The 18,202-nt window shown below is 35.4% G+C and overlaps 1 protein-coding gene across 3 annotated transcripts; it reads left to right on the top strand.

The window, feature by feature from the left end:
* The first annotated feature begins 6,444 nt into the window (after nucleotides 1-6,444).
* On the top strand, nucleotides 6,445-17,551 carry LOC108990024 (bifunctional protein FolD 1, mitochondrial). Of its 3 annotated transcripts, none has more exons than XM_035689822.1 (7): nucleotides 6,445-6,618; nucleotides 7,043-7,303; nucleotides 8,552-8,868; nucleotides 16,122-16,358; nucleotides 16,445-16,612; nucleotides 17,067-17,126; nucleotides 17,235-17,551. In XM_035689822.1, the coding sequence occupies exons 2-7, from the start codon at nucleotides 7,093-7,095 to the stop codon at nucleotides 17,403-17,405; spliced, it is 1,164 nt and encodes a 387-aa protein (XP_035545715.1). In that variant the 5' UTR covers nucleotides 6,445-6,618; nucleotides 7,043-7,092; the 3' UTR covers nucleotides 17,406-17,551. The 3 variants fall into 3 exon arrangements, with proteins under 3 accessions (XP_035545715.1, XP_018819411.1, XP_018819410.1); XM_018963866.2 differs by having other exon boundaries at nucleotides 17,218-17,403; XM_018963865.2 differs by lacking the exon at nucleotides 17,067-17,126.
* The last annotated feature ends 651 nt before the right edge of the window (nucleotides 17,552-18,202 follow it).

The raw sequence follows: 18,202 nt of genomic DNA, 5'->3' as shown, positions 1-18,202 counted from the left end.
AGATGCATGTTAAGCATTTTCAATGACTTAATTGAATATATTGTAGGGTTTTTATGGATGATTTCTCAGTATTTGGAAATTAATTTGATTCCTGTTTGGCTAACTTAAAAATTGTTTTGACCAGGTGTGAAGAAAAACAGTTATTATTAAACTGAGAGAAATGCCATTTTATGGTACAACAAGGAATAGTCCATGGTCATATTGTATCTTCACAAGGCATTGAGGTTGACAAATCTAAAATATACCTGATTTCAAATTTTCCTGTGCCTAGTAGTGTGAAAGATGTTAGATCTTTTTTAGGCCTTGCCGGGTTTTATAGGAGATTCATAAAAAGTTTCAGTTCTATTTCTATGCCTTTTTGCCAATTATTAATGCATGATGTCAGTTTTGTATGGACTGAGGTCTGTCAAACCTTTTTTTTGATCATTTAAAATCTTTTCTCATCACTGCACCTGTCATTCAACCACTAGATTGGACTCTCCCCTTTAAATAATGTGTGATGCTAGTGACTTTGCTTTAGGAGCTGCACTTAGGCAGTAAAAAAACAAACTGCCATAGGTTATATAGTAGGCTAGTAAGACTTTAAACAATGCTTAAAAAATTTATTCCACCACAAAAAAAGAACTGCCAGCTACAGTGTTTGCTTTAGACAAATTCAGAGCATATTTATTTGGTTCATCTATCATTATCTTCACTGATCATGCAACACTTAAATTCTTCTTAACCAAGAAAGATGCAAAGCCAAGGCTGATTAGGAGGATACTCCTGCTGCAAGAATTTGATATCACAATAAAGGCCAGGAAGGGGGTGGAAAATGTGGTAGCTGATCATTTGTCTCGACATATACTGGAATCATCTATTCAATCCTTTTTAATTCCTGACTGTTTTTCTGATGAACAACTTTTTTCAATTAATAATCTTCCTTGGTATGCTAACTTGGTTAATTTTCTGGTCACAGGACAAACCCCACCTCATTAGACAGCTCAGGATAATAGAAGGCTAAAAACTGAGGCTAAGTCTTTCTTCTATGATGATCATTACCTGTTTAAATATTGTTCTGATCAAATAATTAGGAAGTGTGTTCCTAACAATGAAATTTCTGCCATACTCTCTTTTTGCCATTCTAAAGCTTGTGGGAACACTTTTCAACCCACATAACAGTAGCAAAAATATTACAAAGTGGGTTTTATTGGCCAAATATGTTCAAAGATGCTTATAATTTTTGTAAGACTTGTGAACCTTGTAAAAAACTAAGAAGGAATAATTAAGAGAAATATGATGTCTATGCAACCCATTTTAGTAATTGAGATTTTTGATTGTTGGGGAATAGATTTTATAGGATCATTTCCTTCATCTTATGGCTATCTATACATTTTGTTTCTGTTGACTATATTTTTAAATGGGTTGGGGCAAACCCTTGCAGAAATAGTGACCATCAAATTGTTTTAAAATTTCTAAAATAAAATATTTTTGCAAGATTTGGCATGCCTAAGGCCATAATCAATGATAATGATACTCATTTCTGTAACAAGCCATTCTCATCCTTGATGAAACAATATGGTATCCATCACAAGATTTCTACACCATACCATTCTCAAACAAATGGACAAGTTGAATTAGCCAATAGGAAGATAAAAAATATTCTGGAGAAAACTGTCAATCCCAATAGAAAAGATTGGTCTTTGCGATTGTCTGATGCCCATTGGGCCTATAGGACTGCCTATAAAACCATCTTGGGAATGTCACCATATAGATTGGTGTATGGAAGAGCATGTCATTTACCTATGGAATTAGAACATAGGGCATATTGGATTATCAAACAATTTAATTTTGATACTGATCAAGCTGGTTTGGTAAGAAAACTACAGATTACTGAACTGGAGGAGCTTAGAAGAGATGTTTATGATAAGTCTAAATTGTCCAAGGAACGTATAAAGCACTTCCATGATAAGCACATTCAAAGGAAGTCATTCGAACCAGACCAACAAGTTAAGATCTCGATGGAGTGGTCCATACTTGGTAAAGTCTATTTTTCACTATGGTGCTGTGGAACTCATAAACCCTCAAAATGGAAAAACTTCCAAAGTAAATGGTCAAAGACTTAAACCCTTCCTATCTACTTTTTCATCTAAGGATTCCACTATAAATTTACTTGACCCCATTGATTTTTCAGCCAATTAGGTCTAATTTCTATAGTTTGTTTTCTTCTCTGTTTTGCAACACATTTCATTTTTTTATCATTCCAAATTAATTTTTTGTTGCTATATTTGCTCTCTCTCTTCTTGTTTATTTTCAACACCACTCAGGTACTCACTTCTCTCAAATCCTTTCTCTGCTCTCGTATTATTCTCTTTTGGAAACTGCTATTTTTGATACATTGAGGACAATGTTGATTTCTAGTTGGGGGGAGGGGGTAAAGCTTTAACTTTCGCTTTGCATGCCATAACTCAAGAAATAGCGGCACTGGGCTTATCTTTCGAACTTAGATGCCTTGAACATATTTGATGAAGCTAGAAAAAAAAACTTTGAAATTTTCTTTCAGAACTTAGGTCAAGATAGGTGTTTATCCATTTTCTTTTGTTACTAGAACCAAGAGAAAGTTTGTTTAAGAAGGGTCTTGCTGAAATTTGCCACCACATACCACATACACTTAGAATGCCTAGAAAGACACCTTTGTGCCATTAATTAATCAGACTAGTAGTTGTTTAAAGCTCTAATGAACCATATCCTAATGGCTTAGGAAGAAACGTGACTAAGTACTGAAAAGGAAAACCAATGGAGAAAAGGGACAAGCCAAGGATCGATAATATATATATATATATATATAATTGTAATAATAAAAGCTATGTAGTGGAAAAGGTTGTCTACTACCGGTGTCGTTTAAAAAAAAAAAAAGAAGGGGCCTTTTAAAGTGTAGTAGCGTGATAGCCACTATTACAATAGTTTTGAATTGGAGTAAGATTATTTGGTCTTTCTTGATTAGCTGCTATGAATGAGACATTTAATGACATTTGGTGGTCGACCTTGGAATCTATACACACAATTGTGCACTCAATAGTAAGTTGTATCCTTCTCTACTCACTTATCTTGGTTGTTTGAAAAATTAATGTATAAATTCCTCTTAGGATCTGAGTGTCTGGTCTGATTAATTTTAGTATTTTTGGACTCAACAAATCTGATTCTTGGTAAGGATGTTCAAATGCATCAGTGTTTAAATGGAATCTCATTTCTTATGATTTGTTGATCACTTATTTGCTAAGAGACTAGCAACAAGTTAGTTGGGGGTGTGATTAGTTCGAAATAACTTGATTTAGTAGGATATATTCTCAAATGCTAAGATACTCAATATTTTGAAGAGATGCTCTTAATAATAGGCAAAATGATTAAAAGGCCCATTTCCATATTAACGTTGGGCCCTGTTGTGAGGCATACTAACACATGGGAATTATTCTAGTGCAGGATTCATGGCCAAAGGCCACACGATGCCTCAAACCCAAACTTGGCCCATAATCCTTACAAGGGACGACAACCTTGTATTGAGAAGAAAGAAAAGAGAAGGGACCAACAAAAGGCTCTAGATACCTGTAGAAGGAAAGTGAGAAAACTCTTGAGGTGCAAATCCGTGAAAGAAAGAATCTGATATAGAGAGAGAAAAAGGCGATGGAGATTAGGATAAAAGGACTGGGAGGACCAGAGGAAAGGGCATTCTGTTTGTGGAAAGTGCTAGGATTTTCTTTATATGATTTTCTGAATATCTTATAAATACATGTTAGGGTTTTTGCTGTGCCTGGTATTCATCATCGAAATGATGATGTGAGGCTAGATCTAAAACTTGGATTGCAGGGGAAGGGTTTTTATTTGTTTCGTTACTTGTTTGGATTCTGCGAGTTCCATTTTATTCTCTACATTAAGTTGATAAACACGATTTGTATATATTTGAGGAATTTCTTGTCTTGATTTATTGTAGACTCACGACACAACAGAACCTTGAATCAATTAATGATTCCTTTTACTGAGAGCAAAACACGATGTTAGTTACTAATCTAATGAAGTATTTCAAGTATTTGTGGTAAATATGAGTTTGCGTGTTTCATTTCAAGTTGTTGATTCTTGATTGGGTTAATAACAGTGGATAGCACTTAACAATTCAAACTTTTATACGATTCCAACAAAACCTTAACCTGCAGTCCAAATGTTTGTTAAACTGTTTCTTAGACTTTTCTTAATTCAGAGTTTGGTTGCATTGATTTTGTGTAAATCTGTTTAGATACATAAAGAGTTTTTAATTTCACTGTCTATGGATTTTAAATCTCATTAATGTTTTTATCTTCAAAATGAAACCTAAAATTTTCACTGAAATACAATTGGATACTTGCATCTATGTTCCCCACATCCTCTGTATATATTCCATAGTTCATTCTTTAATTTTGTAAACCCTTGTTCATATATAAAACTCACAACACAACTAGTCATTTTATCTTGTGATTATTTTTTTCTTATACATTTTTTTGTGTGCATTGTAAAACTGGTGACACCCATTGTCCCCTAGGAAATGACATTGGAGGCTCACCCAATATACTTGTTTTGCTTTTATACTTGGAGGCATTAATTTGTGAGTATCAATGACTATACGAGATAGGTGTTCTCTTACACTCCTCTGAATCATACTTTATATACCTCTTTAATATTTCATCTTGCTACTCTCATCCGCCATTTTTTTAAATCCAATCTCTAATCTAAATTGACTATTTTCTTTTAAAGAATGTCTAATTAGACTCTTTTTGCATTTTCTTCTAAGTGGACCTTCAATTGAGATGTTCCATGTCTTTTGTAATGACATTTATACACCTTACCACAATGGTTACACTTAACTTGAGGGTCATTGGGGATATTACCCTTTAACTTGGTGAAGTGAGTCCACACAATGAAGCTTGTTTCTTCTTTGGTGGGCCTATGAGTATAGGGTAGGGGTTGGTGTGGTGGTAATAATAGGGACAGGGGAGCTAGCACTAACGCCAGTATTTGGACTTAACTCAGTATCCATTCTCGTTGACTCACAGTTACATGACATGATGCAAAAATACACAATAATTAAAATCATACAATCATTAACATCACAATTGATTGGGGTTTCAAAATTGAAACCCCAAAATTACTATATTGAAACCCCAAAACTATTTTGAGGTTTCAAAATTGAAACCCAAAACACATTGGGCTTTCAAATTGAAATCCCTAAATACTTGGGTTTCAACCAAAAATCCTAACATAATTTATGGTTTCAATCCAAGATCCTAAATTAACATACACAAAATACAATCACAATCCAATCTCCATAGCACACAAAACATAATCCCATCCTCCAAATCTATTGATCAATCCCATCCTCAATAGTTCAATCCTTCATAAAACTTAAAAAAATTTCTATATGGGTTTCAACTTTAGGGATACTTACAAAGGCTTAGAACTTGAGAGAAAACGCAAAAATGTTAGGGGTGCTTGGTGACGGTGTAAACTCCGAACGATGATGGGTGACGACGGAGGGTGCGAGAGAGAGGGGGGCTGAGAGATTAGAGTCCGAGAGTGGGTCTTGAGAAGGGGGAGTGGGTTTAGGTATTGGGATTATTAAGACTACGTGGTTTTAATATATACATATATGTTTTTATACGTGTATGTATATATATATATATATATACTAAATACTAAATTAGGAATATTTTGAATTCTATCTTTAACCAAAATTATTTTTTTATTTTTTAATAAGGTGACTGTTGTTGTTTTTTATTTGAGGCACATGTCAACCTCTGATTGGTTGACAAGTGACATTTAATAGTATAGGTAATCGCATTGTTAGTACACCTAAAAGTAATAATATTCACACAACATATTTCATAATATATTTTACAATACATGTTGTAAAATAAATATATTTTGATAAAATGATGTTATTTTTACAAGTTAATTTACAAAATAACATTCATTTTAAACATTGTTATGTAAAATATTGTAAAAAGTTATGTGCGTATATCATTTTTCTAAATCTAATAGGAGTTGGACAATGAAAATTAATTGCAAAAAATTCCGAACCCAATAATTAAATTGCTAAAACCAAAAGACTATCAAACTTTTTACGAATGCATAAAAGTTTAAGGTTTATTAAAGAATCCAAATCATTTTATCTTATCTTAAAAATTTTTTGCAAATGCATAAAAGTTTAGGGTTTTTTAAGTTTGATAATTTAGTTGAAAAAGGCCAATACATTTGTTGATCCACACAATATTCTTTATAATATTTTTCACAATATATATGATATAAAATAAAGATATTTTTATAAAATAGTGTTATATTTACCTGATATTTTATAATAATATCTTTTATTTGTAGACATAATTATGAAATATATTGTGAAAAATATTATTTGTTTATCATTTTTCGTCGTCGATTGAACATGTTATCTGTGACGTCAGTAGTACAGATGCAGGCTGCAGTTCCACCTGATCCTTGCGCAGTTCTTGTTACACAAAGGCTCTTCACTGAAATACTGTTCTGTAGCTGCCGGCGTTTTCTTATGCTCATTTACGGCCGCTCCCATCAAATCTCCAATGTCTTTAGGGGTAGCAGGTAATTTGTCTCTTGTTTTTGTTATGATGGATATGATATGATAATGACTCTGGTGAGGAGAATTGTGTTCCCGTGGTTGTATATGCGATTCTTTCTTTTGGTTTTAATAAAGTGGGGTGTATCTAATTCGAGATCGAAATTTCTTATCTTTGAAACCTTATAATCGCGGCTTAATAAATTGCATATCTTTGATGTTTTCCTCTTCCATTACTCATTTACTCTTCTTGATTTCACTGCACGCAAAGTTGTAGAGGTACATGCATAAGCATCGAACAAGATATTGGATCGCTTCTTAGGATGTCAGTGTTTTTCAGGATCATCTTAGCTCTTCTAGACTTCTTCCTATAAATCACAACCCGTTTAATGTGGTTTTCTTTTTCTTTTTTTGGTGTCGTCAATTTTGTCCCTTAATCCCCATGCATAGGCCCATATGATGCTGTACCTGGAAAAGGGAGTAAACGGATCTAGAAGAAGATGATGTTGGCAAGGACTAGGATGCGAAGGGTGGCAGCGGCGTGCAAGAAGGGAGTAAGAAACGGAATGCCATCAACAACGAGGACTATTAACACTCAAATGGATGACAGCTACCCAATTCTACTATCTCCATCTCTTGTCTCGCTAGACCTCCCTGACATTTGGCCTACTAATTCCAGGCCCAACGATTTTCAATCAACCTGTAGATGCTGTAAGTAGCTCTTTTACCCGTCAATGCGGTTGCTAAGTAGCGGTAGCCTTTGACTTCAATTTGTACTTCTTTTGTGTTTTTTTTTTTTTTATTATTGTTGGTGACATTTCTTTTCTTGTTACTAGGTTGGTTAATAATTCGTGCTTTTTACTATTAAGATTCGCTTTGCCTTTATCCATTTCAATTAGAAGTTGAAATGGACAGCTTGATATCACGAAGTGGGACTATATACATTCTGCTCATTGTTCTCTAGGACAGTTAGATATTGTCTCTTTTTCAGTTCTATATTTTTCACGAAAATACCTATTAAACCAATCACAAGAATCTCCTTCTCTTATGTTAGAAATAATTTATACCATTTTTAAGTTGGTTGTTCGAAAGTCAACAACTTCATTGGCACTTTTTCATTCTCTTCCCAAGTTGAAACTTTTACAATCCCTAAACAGCTTCCCTAACTTGGATGTCTTGGATGTGTATCGAGGTAAGGGGTTTGGAATAGGGTAATTATGTGGTTCAAGCGCTTGGGATTGTTGAGCGATGCTTGTAGTGTTGATTCTTGAATTCACAAATATGCTTTCTAAAAGATAGGATTTAAGGCCAAGAAAGCAATTCTTGAAAAAAGTGGAGGTTGCAGTATTGCAGAAGTAGCTGCAAATAAGAGGGTTTTAAGGATTTTTTGGTTATTCATTTGATAGCTAAAGAGTGTGAAAACTATATGGGAATTTGGGGTTTAAATAGGTTAAAGAAAAGGATTTGTTTTGGGGGTAAGGATATATCATGCTTAACCAAGCACTATGCACAAAATATTGGTATTTCTTACTTTTTCTCTCCGTGCACTTTTTCTCTTTTACGTGAAGTTGGTGGTTATGGGTGTTTAACGGTGATCTTTTTCATTGGAAAATGCCCTCCATGAAGCGTGTTGTGATTGAGTCTAAGCTTTTTGAGGTGGGAAGGGACGGGCGTTATGTATTCCTGAGTGAGAAAGGGTGGAAGGTGTGAAAAATATGAGAGTGGGTTTGGTGACTGCTAGGTGGATTTGTAGAGCTCTAGATTCTATTCTCACAACCTTGATAACATTTTCAGTCAACAGTCCAAAGTCCCAGGTTCCATCATGCTTCTACCCTCAGTTTGATTATTAAATTTGATCATTGGGATTTCCACCTTTTCTCATCTTTATTCTGAGGGTTCTTATTATCCTTCTGCTTTGTTTGTTTGAGATCTGTGGTTGATAAATGACATTTACCACAGCCAATGAGCAGACTGCTGCAATAATTGATGGTAAGTCAATTGCGGGGGAGATTATGTCCAGAATAGCTTGTCAGGTCTGGAGGATGAAGGAGTCCATTGGAAGGGTTCCTGGATTGGCTGTCATTATGGTGGGCCAGAGAAGGGACTCCCAAACTTATGTGCGCAACAAGATAAAAGCTTGTGAAGAAACAGGAATCAAGTCGTCAATGACTGAACTGCATGGAAATTGTAAAGATGATGAAGTTGTGAATGTTTTGTCAAGATTTAACGAGGATCCATCAATTCATGGCATTCTTTTGCAACTTCCTCTTCCCCAGGTAATTTATTAAACTGTATCAGAACTTTGACTTTTACCATTACCTTGTCTGAAAGTAACAACATGGATCTTTCAATTTGTTAGAAGCTTGGTCATAAAACACCACACTTGTTTTTATTTTTATTTATTTTATTCCTACTAAATTAGTTGAGTTCTTCTACTCACCATCCTTACACCACATACTTGGTAAGGGAAAAAAATAAAAAAGTAAAAAATCATGTGTGGTGTGTGTTGTAAGGATGATGAGTAGAATTTTTCTTTTATATATGAGTTTTTCTATTTACAAGTGGTGTGTTGACTCACCACTTATTGTGGTACCATTCAAGTGAGTTAAAACACCAATAATTTTTCACCATTGTTGGACCCATTTCAGTGGCATGTAAACAAAAAACAGACTTGCAAGTAGATTTTTTCTTTATATATATATATTAGAATTGTAAGGCTGCATTTGGCTGCGTTTGGATGTTAAACTGAGTTGAGTTGAATTGAGTTCTTTATGAATAGCAGTGAGTTGAGATGGTATAGTGAGTTTTGTGGGGTCCACTTAGGATGAGTTTAAATGTGTTTGTATGTTAAAATGAGTTTAGATGTATTTATGAGAAATTGAAAAAGGTTATGGGTTCCACGTGTAAAGAAGTGTTAAATTAAAAAAGGTTGTGGGTCTCATGTGTAAAAAGGTTTTGAGTTGAGATGAGTTTAGTAATTTGAGAGTTGAGTGTTTGGATGTTAGACTTACCTTAAAATTAGACTGAACTGAGTTGAACTCAGATGAGTTTAACAACCAAACGGGGCCTAACACTCCCTTCCTCTAAGGGTAGGGCTGGTACTAATATTTAAAAAAATTTCATACAAGCCAAGTAAAAAAGATTCAATAAAATCATTAACAATCCAAAATTTATTAAATAAAGGAGTCATAAACAATGTTTATTTAAAGTTTTTCAAGTGCTTGCTTTTCCACAAAAATCTTTTAATAAAAGCATAAAATAAATTTTTTGATTGGTAAATAAAATTGTGTTGATCATAAGAATAGGAAAAAGCCCAGGTATATGGGACATGTACAAGAGCATCGTCTGAGCGTGCTAGTTCAGTGATACAAGAAATTCATGGAAGCTCTTTCAATTAAAATCAATTACAACGACCAATGGAGTAAATTATTGGAAAACAATTTTCTAAGCTCTTCCATTGATCACTCTCGATTTTCAAAGCTTTTGTTGTTTCTCTCCCTCCAAATGCACCACCATAGGCATATAGGAACCATCTTCTATATTGCTGTAATATAAGAGTTATCTTGAAGGCCTTTCCAAGAAGCTAGGAGATCAATCACCCTTCTTGGCATCACCCAAGTTAGTGCCATCCGGGTAAAGAAATCATTTCATAAGGTCGTGGAAATCTCACAGTGAAGTAATAAATGATCAAGGGACTCTCCACTCTTTTTGCACATACAACACTGAATTGGCATTTCCTTAATTTGTCAAGTGTGAGGATCTTTCCCAAGGAAGCTGTCCATACAAAGAAGAGTGCCTTTGTCTTCCAAATACTTGTCCATGGGAATGAATTTGTATTATGCATGTTTATGGCTTGGTAGGAGGAGCGATCGGTGAACACATAAACACAAAAATGAGTTAATACTCAGTAAGCAACTATATATACAGTAAATAGTATATTAAGATAGGTTTCCATTTATCTTTTCTTTTTTTACTGATAAAAAAAAAGATAGGTTTCCATTTATAAAAGAACATTCTCAATTGAAACTTCCAATCATATACATATATACACATTTTTCCTTTAATACATTTTTGGCACTATTATCCCTCTGGGTAAGGGTGGATCCCTGTGATCATGGCTTCACCCGAAACTTTTTAAGTAAAAACCTATCCTCCTTAGGGTTGGGCATCACTAGGTGCACTACCAGTGAGCCATTCCCGACATTGCAATCCGCTCCTATCCTTTCGTATCATAATACATCTATAGTCATGGCCCAATATGAAAATCCATTATATTCTAAGCATATATGCATTCTCTTTCTTTTATTCTTTCTTATCTTCCCTTATTTAACGTATGATAGTTGTATGCATATATCATGGCAAGCAGAAGCATTACATACAATTCTCTTTTGCATTTATCATGTTCATAATAAAAAGGTAAATGCTTACTTATCAAAAAATAAAAAGTAAAAAGGTACATGTAGCATTGGCTACCATAATATAACCATTGAAGAGACATGTAAACATCGAATAACTTTTGAAAAGAGCGCCTTTTCTTTATATTAATAACAAGAAGGGTATGATCACATAATCACAGTTACTTACCTCTTAACCTTATGCAAATAATCAACAATCCACGCCAACAAATATCAATATAATGTCAATTTCTATCAAAACTTCCATTTGACTGTCACATGTTTGTGGGTATTTCTAGTGCTGTTTGTTCTTAGCAAAAGTGTCTAATAATCCTTGAAATTCAATCTTTCAATGTGTACACGCTTGCTGGAATTTACAGCAAGTATGGTGGGTTCCCTCGATTTCAATGATGTTTTGAATTCTTGGCTTCTTGATGTGGTTTCAACAAGTTTTCATGACTTGCTTCAGAGGGATATAAGCCTATTGTCTCTAGGCTGTAAGGGCAGATCATGCTTTTGAGTTCTTGGCTTCTTGATGTGGTGAAACATGTGTAATGGTATATGTTAAGAGTGATTATTTTAGGGTCTTAAACATGAGAGGAAAGCATGGACATTGAAAAAATTCTGCTCCAGGTTTCAGGTAGGTGTTTTGTCTAAATAATGAGAGTCTTGTTATGTGTAAGAATCTGACCTTATGGTTAGGGTCTCACCCCATCAAAGTGTCGACTCTGAACAGATTTTCTCTAGGGAGTCAACAGCCACCTATTGAGGGTTTTTCTTGGACATGGTAGCCCTGCTTCTTGGGGGTTTCCTTGCTTAAAATAAACGGATATTCCCTTAAATTAGTCCTATGGTGCGGCAAGGTCAAAATATGGGCAGAGATCCCTCCTAGTATTCTTCCTGTTGGCTTGAATGGAAATTAAGTATAAAACTTGGGCACCAAGCTGGCACCACAAGGGAGATTTGGGGACCGGCAGCAGCTTTCATAACAGAAGGGCAACATTAGGGGCCGAGTTTTTGGGCTGGCTGGCTTTTAATGCTAACCGTACAGCTCTGCACCTAGAAGATCTCTAGGTTCAGTCTCTTTCCTAATTAATCATAAAATCTCGGAAGCCTCTTAAGAGGGATTTTCCCGGCTGTGACAGCTTGCAATTCAAGTCAACTTCTGCCAGAAAGGGAAAGTGACTTTGTTATGATCTTGAGGGTTAAATGTTTAACCAAATTAGTATCCAACAGTCTTAGGGCTTTTGGATCAATGGTTGGGTCTTTAATAATTGGTATCAGAGTAGGAACCACATCTCGAGTTCAAGTCACGGAGGGGGCGACCAATAGGCTGGATTAAAAGACTTTTCTGAATTTATTCCTTTGGCTTTCATAAGTCAAAAGCTTGTCTAATATGCTGCAGGGAGTTTGAAAATATGTTGACTGATAGATTAGGAAACTTTCTAATCTGTCCCAAGTCCTATGTTCAGCAGTTACACCTCTGGATACCTTATTTAATTACGGAAAGCCTTTTTAGCTTAGGCCTGTCAGTGTCAGCAGCCCTATGAATAGGCGCAAAAGATTGGCATTTGTGTGGGGAAAAGATTCCATATGTATGTATTAAGTCAACTATTCTAAACTACTTGGGCACCAAGTTGACGCTGCAAGCTGTCCAGTGGGCTGGAAAGTAAGCTCACTATCATAACCCACTTACTACCATGTAAAATCAAAAGCCCAAAATTTAAATTATCAAACAATTACAATATATAAAGAATTAAATCGTAGAATTTTAATCCAATAAGACAAGTATGGCCCATGGGCCCTAGTTGGAGTCCAATCCAACTTAGGACGTAGGACTTGGAGTTACAAGTATGCCAGAAGAAGTCTCTATTGGAGGATACAAGGATTTGAGGGCTTGGAAGAGAATAGAACACATTCTGATACAGAGAAATTAAGAAAAATCCAAGTTTCCTTAGAACTTGAAAGGGTTACCTTGATGGAAGAGATATCTTAAGGTAGAAATCATGGGGGCTCTATGACTAAGGGAGGGGATTAGTGTACAAGATTTTTCCATTGAGTGGCCAACTCGCATGGGAGGAATAACGCCATTGAGATGCTCAACATCAATTGTCTAGTATCCTCGGATCAATCCGGGATTAAGGATCATATTGGTTCCGTGCTATGAACAACTGCTGACTAAAAAAATTTGCATAGAAGCATAAACTAGATGGATTGGCATTTGAGACCATAGATCAATACAGACTTGCATGGTTGGAGAGGCTGTTTGAAGAGAACGGAGTGTACCAAGTGGTAAAATTGATGGTAAGTGACAAAGTACGAGGACCAGAAAGATTCACCATGGCGTTCTTCGAATCTTGTTCGAATGTCATAAAGGAGGATGTAATGAGGGTATTCCAGGAGTTCTATTCACTTGGGAAGTTTGATAAAAGTGTCGATACTACCTGGAGATTTGACTAGAATTCAAAGGGACATGCAAGTCAAGGGGTTCAGGTATAAAGTTTGGTAGCAAAATCCTTTTTCTGGTTTCTCTTGGTGCTGTAAACATGGCCAGCATTATATAATAATGATTTCTTTGCATGTGTATTTTTTTTACAGATTTTCTCACCACCTAGGGTTTCAGACAGGGCATTTTTTTAGATTCTTGCATTCATTTAATGTTAGCACCTAAGTTGCAATAAGATGTTTTTTTTTTTTATGCTTGAAGTTCTTGATGTTGGAAATGTAATACACCCTTCAGTTAAGAATGGGCCTAGTCTTGTATGGGCTTAGTGGGTTAGAACTAGTTGTAAGGCCTATGGCCCGTTTAGACCTATGAACCATTTACATGTATAAATGCTTAATTGATGTATTGAGGAAAGGAATCAGACAAGTTAAATGAAAATTAGTCAGTTTTTCTATCTCATCTCTTGGAGGTTTGGCTATCCTTGAGTTTAGTCAATTTTTACATATTTTCATTACAATTGTCCATCTAGCCAAATACATTCCATCGGGCGTGTTACGATGGAAATGTGGGAAAAGGGTATGTATATGGGGCGACACAGAAGGATGTGTATGGGGCAACTTCACAGATTTGCTCACCACCTAGGGTTTTGGCCAGAGCAGTTTTTTTTTAGATTCTTGCATTGATTTGATGTTAGCACCTAAGTTCTTGAATTTATTGATGATGATGGGGAAAAGCGTAGGGATATGGGGTGATGCCGTAGGATATGTTTCTAGATGTATGACAGTGAGGATTTGTTTCTCTGGTTTGACACTGGCAGCACAAATAGGATCTTTAGGGCTGAATTTCTGAAACAATCTCTAGGGTTTCTGAAGAAGGGTGGGGCCGCAACATAGTTAATTATAGAATGTGGGACTATCAGTCTGATAGGGTTTAAGAATCCTGATTGATTGGGACTCTAGAGCAATGTTTTGAATACCGTACCGGACGTCGTACCGGTCAATGTATTGGAACGAAATATTTCGGTAACGGTATCGTTTCGGAATAGCATTTCGGGATAACATTTCGGGATAGTCGATATATAAATAAATTATATATATAAATATATATAAAAATTATATTTTAAAATAATAGTCTATATATAAATAAATTATATATAAATACATATATATAAAAATTATAAATAGTCTAGCCTGAATTAGGGGTTAAAAAATAAGTTTGTAGTTTGAAAAAACGAAAAAAAAAAAAAAAAAAAACATATAGGCCGAAACGAAAAATTTCGGCCATACCTACCGGTACGGTACGAAATTTAAAACACTGCTCTAGAGTGCAGGTCTTGTGGCAGCTAGGGTTTCAGTATGATAGTTCTTGAAATTTGAAAGGGCGGTAGCAAAGAAGTATTCTTGTGAGTATGTTGCAACTCTTGGTTTGGGTTTTGTAGAGTTTTGTGTTTGATTATTGGAGACCTTATACTCGACAGGCTTGCAGGAGCTTGTGTTACAATAGATTAGAGTTATTGGATGTTAAACCTTGAGGGGCAGCAGAGGTGTATGGAGCTTAGTATACTTGGGCTTCTTTGTTTAGGGGTGAAAGCCGCTCGGTTTGGACCGGACCAGACCGAACCTTGGACTAGTCGGTCTCGATTTCTCAACTTTCGATCTTCGGTCTGGTCTCGGGGTGGGGTTTCCTCGGATTGGACAAGACCAAACTGACCGAATTGGAAAAATATATATTTTTAATTTTTAAATATATTTATATATATTATTTTATATAATAATTGTATAATTAATTATATAATTTTTATCTAATTTATTATCATTGAACATATAAAATATTTTTTTTAATGAGTTAGTTATATAATCCACATTAATAATTCACTTAATTTTAATTTAGTAATTTAAATAATTTTTTTTATTAATTTATTTGAAAAAAAAAAGAAGAAAAAAAAAAAAATTGGAGCGGACCGACCTGACCGATAACTACCAGTCCGGTCCAGTCCCTATGGATGTTCGGTCCGGTCAGGTCCGGGCAGTCCGGACGGATTGACCAATTTACACCCCTAGTTTTCCTGAAGGATTGGGACTTCTAGGATGTTTAGAGATCTCAGCCAGGCGTGTGTTTTCATCCTTCATGGGCTTAAACTCAGATTTCACAAACCCTGGGCAGGCACCTCAAGTCCAAGATTGGACCAAACTATGGATCTGGCTGTCTTGGTACATAATTCACCCAACCTTTACAAAACTCGCCCATCCAACTAAGCAAGAATCATGGGCCCGTGTGCCAAGGACAAGAAAATTTAATCTCAAACCCTTGGAAGCTAGTGCTTGGGTGTGACAAGAATGCTTATGCTTGAATTTTTTTCTTCTCCTCCTTATCCTCATCTTGGCTTGGCCTATTGTAAATCCCAATTGGCAGTATTTTGAACTAAATGGCTCCAATTTAAGAGTTTTCCTTTGCCAAGAAAATGTAGTAAACGATAATTAAGATCCAACGTTCCTAGAGTATATGCTAAAACCTTCAAATCTTTTGAAGAGGCCTGATCAGGTTGTAGAGCCATGTATTAATAGCCTGATGAATCAATTTAATTTGTATGATATGCTAGATCAGAACAATGAAGTAGTTTATGTCTTTATGCATGAATTCAAAATTTGTTGATTTGGATGGATAACTTACAGCAATATGTATGGGACAGCATTTGGATGAGGAGAAAATTTTGGATGTGATGAGCCTAGAAAAAGATGTGGATGGCTTTCACCCACTCAATATGGGAAATCTGGCCATGAGAGGGAGGCAGCCTTTGTTCATTCCCTGCACTCCAAAAGGTTGCATTGAGTTATTGATGAGGTCTGGTGTGGAAATCATGGGTAAGAAAGCTGTAGTGATTGGAAGAAGTAATATAGTTGGATTGCCTACATCCTTGCTTTTGCAGGTGATACCAACTCTCTGAAAAATTTACTTCATACAGTGCTTCTCTTCCTAGATTATGTAGGCATTGATGCTCTACTGGTTTTGCAGAGGCACCATGCAACTGTCAGCATCGTACACGCATTTACCAAGAACCCAGAACAGATCACCTGTGAAGCTGACATTGTGGTTACAGCTGCAGGAGTGCCTAATCTAATTCGTGGCAATTGGCTAAAGCCTGGTGCAGTTGTCATAGATGTGGGGACAAACCCAATTGAGGTAAGTATCATGCTTATTATTTTTGCATGTTGTTCGTGACCTTTGTTTATAACTGGACTAGTGGTATAAGGCAGATTGAATAAATGGGTACAGTTTGGCACCCTTTATTACTAATCTTAAGCTTGTGGCTTATACTAATAGACTAGATCTCTCTGTCCCTTGCCATTAATAAAGGTGGAATTGGATCCCATTTTTTTTAGGGTTAATTGCAAAATCATCCGAGTTTTCACGTTTTTGCAATTTAAGACCTTAGTTTTGATTTTTTGTGAAATTCATACCTGAATTTCAAAAAATTCTCAAATGAGTACGGCAAGCCATGTGTTAGACTCTTATTGGATGACACATGACATCAATATCCATGCCATCCAATCAGAGAGTAACTTGTCAATCATGCCGGCAATTTTCTAACTGTAAAATTAACGGAGGTATTGAATTGCGAGTTTTTGAAATTCAGGTATCAATTTTGCAAAAGTTGAAAATCGAGGCATCGAATTGCAAACACGTGGAAACCCAAGTACTAATTTTCAATTAACCTTTTTTTTTATGATCCAACCTTTTTTTGGTTGGGAGTGTTAAATTCCAACCACTTAAATAATTGAGGGCAGACTCACCAATTGTGCAGGACCCTAGCTGCGAATATGGTTATCGTCTCACAGGAGATGTTTGCTATGAAGAAGCAGTGAGGGTAGCGTCGGCCGTTACCCCTGTGCCTGGAGGAGTTGGGCCGATGACAATTGCCATGCTCCTATCCAACACTCTTGACTCTGCCAAACGGGCATATGACTTTACTTAGCACCTCTAGATGTAATATACATTAAAATTTTACATTGCGTCATGGACTTCTTGCCATTGTTGTAGTCTTGAGATTTTATTCTATACGGTTGAAAATATGAGAATTCCTTCTCGTTGGCGAAATGAAATTGAAAATCTTCTAGACCTTGGGTGGTAACTTTCTATAGACAATGTTGGGAATATTTGGATAATAAAAAATATACACGCAAACGCTTTATAAATTAGAGAATATAAAAATAACAATAACAAATTAGAAAAAGAGAACTCAGTATTGAGACACGTTATGGACACTTTCTTTGGAGTAGATTTTGTTACCTCCAAATTTAAAAATGCACTAGGCTTCTTGACAGTCTACTTTCAAGATACAATAATGTTGGTTCTCGTTAATCTTCTTGTTGGTAAACACAAAAGAAAATCCTCAAATCCGATATAAAATTACCAAAACCCAAAGAAAAAAATAAGGATGTATTTCTCTAATTTTTTTAGAAAATTTTGAGTGAGTAAATTTCTGGATGAGATTTCTTATTTATAGAGAATGAAAGGACAATTGTGAGAAGTCACAACTAAAATGAAAGATTAGCTATGAAAAGTCACATCTTATATAAATGAAATGGTATTCGTGAAAAGTTACAACTAAAATAAAAAAACATTTGTAAAAAGTCATTAACTTCTCATATAGTAGAGAATACATTAAAAATGTTTATAATTCATCAAAAGGCAAAATTCCTTGTTTGGTGGCCAAGTGGTTAAGACTCATATTCCCTAGAGACATGCATTGGTTCAAGTTACCATGCCACA

This window comes from Juglans regia, chromosome 4 (assembly GCF_001411555.2).
Source record: "Juglans regia cultivar Chandler chromosome 4, Walnut 2.0, whole genome shotgun sequence".
In the NCBI taxonomy this organism is placed as follows: Eukaryota; Viridiplantae; Streptophyta; class Magnoliopsida; order Fagales; family Juglandaceae; genus Juglans; species Juglans regia.
The sequence above is the reverse complement of the archived record's forward strand: the minus strand, read 5'-3'. Positions and strand labels throughout refer to the sequence as shown.

Bases quoted from the DNA above. Each gene is read 5' to 3' on its own strand.
- LOC108990024 (XM_035689822.1), top strand. From the start codon at position 7,093: ATGATGTTGGCAAGGACTAGGATGCGAAGGGTGGCAGCGGCGTGCAAG. The intron at 8,869-16,121 runs GTAATTTATTAA...TGTATGGGACAG, and splicing joins TGCAACTTCCTCTTCCCCAG to CATTTGGATGAGGAGAAAAT. The intron at 16,613-17,066 runs GTAAGTATCATG...TTTGAAATTCAG, and splicing joins TGGGGACAAACCCAATTGAG to GTATCAATTTTGCAAAAGTT.